Raw genomic sequence first — 6,329 nt, 5'->3', positions numbered from 1 at the left:
ATGAGCGGGGCTGGCCCCGCACCCGGCTCGCGCCTCTTCTTCCCCGGCGGAGACTCCGGCCGCTGCCCGCCGCCCGCCCGGGGCACCCCCCTGGCCCGGCCCGAGCCCCGAGCAGGTCGGTGCCCAGGGCAGAGAGCGGCGGGGCCAAGGCTGGGGCTGGGGGAGGCTGGCGGGGGCCGGGGCCGGGAGCGGGGCTGGGGGAGGCTCCCGGAGGCGGGGGCCGGGGCCGGGAGCGGGGCTGGGGGAGGCTCCCGGGGGCTGAGCTCTGCCCGTCTCCCCCGCCCGCAGGGAGCTGCCCGAAGCCGGAGCGGGGCGCGGGGGGCTGCCCGGCGGGGCCCAGGAAGAGGAAGCGAACCACGTTCAGCCGGGGGCAGCTGTGCGAGCTGGAGCGGGTGTTCGCCGCGCTGCCCTACCCCGACATCGGCACCCGCGAACGCCTGGCCGAGCTCACCCACCTGCCGGAGGCCAAGATCCAGGTGAGCCGGGGCGGGGGAGTCCCGCGGGCCGGGACGTCGGGGCACCAGCGGCTCTGCCCCCGGGGCAGGGGAGTCCCTCACGGCCCTTCTCTCCCCAGGTCTGGTTCCAGAACCGCCGCGCCCGGAGGATCAAGAGCGGGAAACTGGAGCAGCCGAGCTGCCGGCGGGATCTGGCCAGTAAACCGCCCCCCTTCTGCCCCCCACCGCCCCAGGGCAGCTCCCTCCTGCCCCAGGGACAAGGGGCCAGAAGCCAAGAGGTGCCTGAGCTCCGCCTGCCCGACAGCTGCCCCCAGCAGTGCCTGGGCCAAGCGCTACCTGGCCTCATCTCTGCCGTCCAGGGGCAGCTCCTGTGGGAAGACAGCAGCCAGCCCCTCTGCAGCCAGGCGGGAGCCCACTGGCCTGTGGCTGCCCATGGCCAGGCGGGGGCGCAGGGAGCAGACCCCATGGCCGGTGAGGGGCTCTCCTATTGGGATGTGTTCCCTGCGCAGACCTCCCTCGGGTACATTTCTGACCTCATCTATAACGCGGCCATCGTCACCAACCTGGGCAAGCCCTAGGCCTGGCCTCAGCTGAGGGGGTACTGCAGGGGTTGTTGGGGGGCAGCCGTCAGGCCTGGCGCTTAGAGCTCCTCTGGAGCAGCTGCCACCAGGCACTGCTGGGCTCTGTGCTGGGCAAGACACTTGGACCTCCAATGCCAGCTGGAAACTGCTGCCTGTGGACATGGGGCCAAACCCAGCTAGCGAGGCCAGGCTACCAACCTGGGGGAGGTCTAGGTTGGATATTAGGAAACACTATTTCCCTGGGAGGGTGGTGAAGCACTGGAATGGGTTCCCTAGAGAAGTGGTAGAATCTCCAGCCTTAGAGGTTTTTACGGCCCGGCCTGACAAAGCCCTGGGTGGGGGAGGTCTAGGTTGGATATTAGGAAACACTATTTCACTAGGACGGTGGTGAAGCACTGGAATGGGTTCCCTAGGGAAGTGGTAGAATCTCCATCCTTAGAGGTTTTTACGGCCCGGCCTGACAAAGCCCTGGCTGGGATGATTTAGTTGGGACTGGTCCTGCTTTGAGCAGGGGGTTGGACTAGATACCTCCTGAGATCCCTCCCAAGCCTGATAATTTATGATTCTAAACAGCCCTTAGCCGTGTCAGCTCCCCTCCGCCAGGCTCCCAGCCCCCACTCCATCTACCCACTAGGAACTGGAACAAACACTAGCCTGAATGGCAGCTTGGCGCTGGAGACTCTGGGCTGCCACAGGACATGGAGGACTAAGTGATACCTGGCTGAATTAATCTGGAGGGAGGCTCTGCTCTCAGGGTGTGCAGTGGGGTGACCTCTGGACCTTGGCTTTCTTGGGTGTGTGCTGCAAAGCAATTCCATCACAATAATAAATGTGGGGCCATGCCCCCTCCCCAGCTTAGCTCTCTAATTTTCATTAGAGGGGCAGTATTATTGCACTGACTCCTTAAGATCTTTGCAATACTATCCAATATCCTAAATGCGGGTCTGTGTAGCGGGCTGGCAAAGCGGGGCTGCCCAGTCCTGCATATCACAATCAGCCGTAATACCAACTAATCTTTCAAAAAAAAATACCTTAATCTCAGGCTGTATTTGCAAATGATTATGGCTGGGCCCCACCACGGACTTTATCTACATGACCTAATCTCGGCGCCATGTAACATTTCCAGGTTACAAAATAGATTTGCATGTATCAGAAATATTAAAGCGTGTTTTTAGAAGGGGCTTAGCAGACATCAGAACATTAATCAACATTGTTAGCTCCTGGCACACTGCCCACCTGCTAGCCCCTCCCTGGCCAAGCTGGGCCTCAGGGCCCTGCAGCAGAGGGGGAGGACCCCCAGCTCTGGGGAGATGGTGTCAAGGCTCAGGCCTGCCCCAGTGTGGCAGGTGCTGGTTCCCCATACTCAGCAGTAAATCCAGCCTGCTGTGGGAGGAGTGGCCTGCAGGGCAGGATTCCCTGGCAGTGGTAGAACTTCCCCACATGGTGGTTGGTGCCTGGGAGTCCCCTTCTCTTTGCCTGCCAGTAACTGCAGAGGGGAGCATGGGAGGAGGGGCCACCGGAATCTCTCTGACCCCTGTAGCTTTGCTGCCCACGATCACAGGGCCCTGCTGTGTCTGATCCCTGGGCGCAGGGGCAGCTGTTTCTGCTCCCATGGCTGCTGGCCTGCTCGGCGGCTGGGATTTTGCCCAGAGGAAGGGGATTCTGAGACAAGTTTTCAGCAGCTGGGTCCAGGCCTGAAAATTATCTACCCCAAACCCATCCCCCGAGAGGGAGGCTGTGGGCATGGTTAGAAAGGCACTGCAGAGGGGAATGTGGCACAGCCAGCCTCTCCAATAGGCTTGTAGGGCTGGGCCCATGTGCCAGGTGAATTGCTAAGCCCCCAAGACAGGTATTTGAAGGCCATGAATCAGGCCCCCAAAGTCACACGTTTGGCTTAGAAATCCTGACAGTTATCAAAATAATGGAGGGTGGGAGGGGTGTCTTTGCTGTTGGGTTTCTGAGTCTTCGGGGAGCACTTGGGTCACATTTTCAAGCTTTGTGCCCACGAGGACTAGACACTCCACTTAGCTTTGTTTTAAATGGAAGCCGAATGGATCCAGGAGCTGAGGCCCTTATGCGGAACATCCAATATTGCAAGCCGCTCCATCAGACAACAGTAGTTGTGTCTCTCCTGCAACAGTGGGTGGCATCACTGGTTTCTGGTGCAAAGCAGGGGACCGTATTTCTTACTGGGCTCAAGGTGTTTGTGGTGCTGGGGGGGACACAGAACCCTGGACTCACAGCTTGGCAGTGGAGGGCTAGGTCCTGCACTGTTGAAGCTGAGGGGAATGATCCTGTGCCCTACAAGAACGAGGAAGTGATTTTCAGGTATTCTTGTCTATGCTCAGCATCTCTGGCACGGTGTTTACACTGAGTTGAGATCTCATGTGGGTTTCACGTCCCAGCTGCCTGGCAAATCACCTTCCAAAAGCTTAATCTGTAATTTCAAATCTCCCAAAGCCCATCACATCCTCTGCAACCAAAACCAGCTCCCAGGAATGGACTCACCTAGCACCTGCATTCCTTCCCACAAAGTCATGCCACTGAGGCTACTGTGCCATCATGGTGACTTTCAAACGTGGGGCTCAGAAGTCACCGTGTGAGGTAGGGGAACTGCCTGCAGAGCCGCTCTTACAATTTGAGGTGATTTTTAGAGGCAGGGCAGTAAACCCCCAAAGATTCACCTGCAGTAGAAGCCTAGTCCCCACATGCAACAGTGGCTGTGGCAGGAGGAGCTGGGATTGGAGGGGTCAGGGTTCAGCTTGCTCCCCTGACTGGTTCTTTGCCAAACACCAAGGGATACTGGGACTTGCAGGCCAGTGAACATGGGACCTGTAAGCCGCTAACAAAGTATGCTGGGTATAAGAAGGCCCATTTTCCTCAGGCTAGGACAGGTCAGGGCTAGGGGTAGGTTTGCTGTTATGTTCTCTGCCAAGGTGGTGACCAGGGTAGGGCAGGGCAGGTTAGGCTCAGCTCACCTCTTCTCGGTGTCTGGACAGGGCTGGGCAAGGGCCATTGTGGATCATAGCAAGTGATGAATTACCACGGTGGTTCGTCCAGCCCCTGAGAAGAAGCTGTAGCTCAAGGAGTTTGTTCTCCCTCCTTGTGGCTTGTCTCGGATTACCCTGGGAGGGGGAGATTTGGGTTCCGCAGAAGAGCTAAAACACCCAACCAATGGAGAAACTGAGGCACTGAGGCTGAATCCAATGCTAACAAGGTAAGTGCACCTCTGTGATGGGACAAATGGAAGCAGGAGGATGTCTCATCCTGAAGCCAGGTTCTACTTATGGTGGATTTAGGCAAAGAGGGCGTGAGAAGCTGAGTGAATCTTACCTAGACCAGTGTAAGAGGGAGTCAGACTCCTGTGAGATCCACCCACCTGCTGCAGTCACTCTGCTCTGGCTTGGGAGTTACAGAAATAGGTCACACATGCCTTGTATTTTACACAAGCAGGGCTCATTTGTATTGACTGGACTGGGTGAGGCTCCAAGCAGCGGGAGCACCCACAATCCCCGTCAGAGAGATGCCCAAGGAGTGTTACCATCACCCCAGAGCCAGCGTTCACAATGACAGCGTTTGTTGCTATCGCTGGGCACAGCAGACGCCCACGGGCTTGCCCTTTCACCATGGATGGGTCTTGCTTACAGGGGTTGAGGTTGCTCAGCTCACTCCCCACTGTGATGGCGGAATGGAATGACAAAGCAAGGGAGAGGCTAGTCTCTGTCCCTGTGGCGCATGCTGCACTACCCCCCTCCGCTGCCAGGAAGTGGGGTTGAACAGAGCCCCAGAGGTGGTGGGAGCTCTGAGATTTCAAGGCCGGGGGGCCATTGTGATCATGAAAGCTGACCCCCGGAGAGCACAGGCCAGAGAACTGCCCAAAATAATTCCTAGAGTGGAGCTGTTAGAAAACCACGTCTGAGTTAAAGATTGTCAGCGATGGAGACTCCCGCATGCCCCTTGGAGGCAGTGCAAGGCCTGCGAGTGTTGGTTGATCACAGGATGACTGAGCCATCAGTGTGGTGCAGCTGTGAAAAGGCTAATGCCATCCTAGGATGTGTCAGGCAAGGTATTTCCAGTAGAGACAGGGAAGGGTTATTGCCATTATACAGGGCACTGGTGAGACCTCATCTGGAACAGTGTGTGCAGTTCTGGTCTCCCATGTTTAAGAAGGATGAATTCAAACCAGAAGAGGTGCAGAGAAGGGCTCCTAGGATGATCTGAGGAATGGAAAACCTGCCTTATGAAAGGAGACTCGAGCTTGGCTTGTTTAGCCCAATCAAAGGCTGAGGGCGATATGATTGCTCTCCAGAAGTACATCAGAGGGATAAATACCAGGGAGGGAGAGGCATTATCTAAGTTAAGTGCCAGTGTGGACACAGGAACACATGGCTATAAACTGGCCAACAACAAATTTAGGCTTGAAATTAGATGAAGGTTTCTAACCATCAGAGGAGTGAAGTTCTGGAACAGCCTCCCCAGGGGAGCAGTGGGGACAAAAACCCTAAGTGACTTCAAGACTGAGCTTGGTAAATGTATGGAAAGGATGGTGATGGGACTGCCTACCATGGCATGTGGCCCATCTAGGAGTGCGAGTAGCAAATATTCCCAATGGCAAGAGATGGGACACTACCTGGGGTGGGTTCCAGGTTACTATAGAGAATTTTTTCCCAGGTGTCTTGCTGACATGCTCAGGGTCTAACTGTTCGCCATACTTGGGGGTGGGAAGAAATTTTCACCCAGGTCAGGTTAGCAGAGACCCTAGGGGGCAAGGGGGGGGTTCACCTTCCTCTGCAGCATGGGGCACAGGTCACTTGCTGGTTTGAACTAGAGCAAATGGTGGATTCTCTGTAACTTGAACTCTAAATAATGATTTGAAGATGTCAGTAACTCAGCCAGAGGTCAGGGGTCTGTTACAGGGGTGGGTGGGTGAGGTTCTCTGGCCTGCGATGTGCAGGTCAGACCAGATGATCACGATGGTCCCTTCTAGCCTTAAAGTCTGAGTCTAAGTTGTTCCAATGGTTAATTACTCTCACAATTAAAAACCTTAGTTCTAGTCCGGCTTTGTCTCACTTCACCTTCCAGCGATTGCTCGGGTTAGAACTTTCTCTGCTAGATTGAAGAGCCCATTATTAAATATTTGTTCCCTATGTAGATACTCACACACTGTGATCAAGTCACCTCTTAACCTTCTCTTTGTTAATCTCATTAGATTGAGCTCTTTCACTCTATCACTCTAAGGCAGGATTTCTAATCCTTTAATCATTCCTGTGGCTCTTCCCTGACCCCTCTCCAA

General features: G+C 55.9%; 1 protein-coding gene across 1 annotated transcript; it reads left to right on the top strand.

Moving 5' to 3' along the window:
* SEBOX (SEBOX homeobox) lies at nt 1–1,156 on the top strand. The gene is made up of 3 exons (XM_030537003.1): nt 1–115; nt 289–476; nt 575–1,156. The coding sequence occupies exons 1-3, from the start codon at nt 1–3 to the stop codon at nt 1,031–1,033; spliced, it is 762 nt and encodes a 253-aa protein (XP_030392863.1). The 3' UTR covers nt 1,034–1,156.
* Nucleotides 1,157–6,329: the final 5,173 nt, after the last annotated feature.

The sequence above is a fragment of the Gopherus evgoodei genome, chromosome 17 (assembly GCF_007399415.2).
Source record: "Gopherus evgoodei ecotype Sinaloan lineage chromosome 17, rGopEvg1_v1.p, whole genome shotgun sequence".
Taxonomy (NCBI): domain Eukaryota; kingdom Metazoa; phylum Chordata; order Testudines; family Testudinidae; genus Gopherus; species Gopherus evgoodei.
This window is presented reverse-complemented; position numbering and strand designations above follow the sequence as displayed.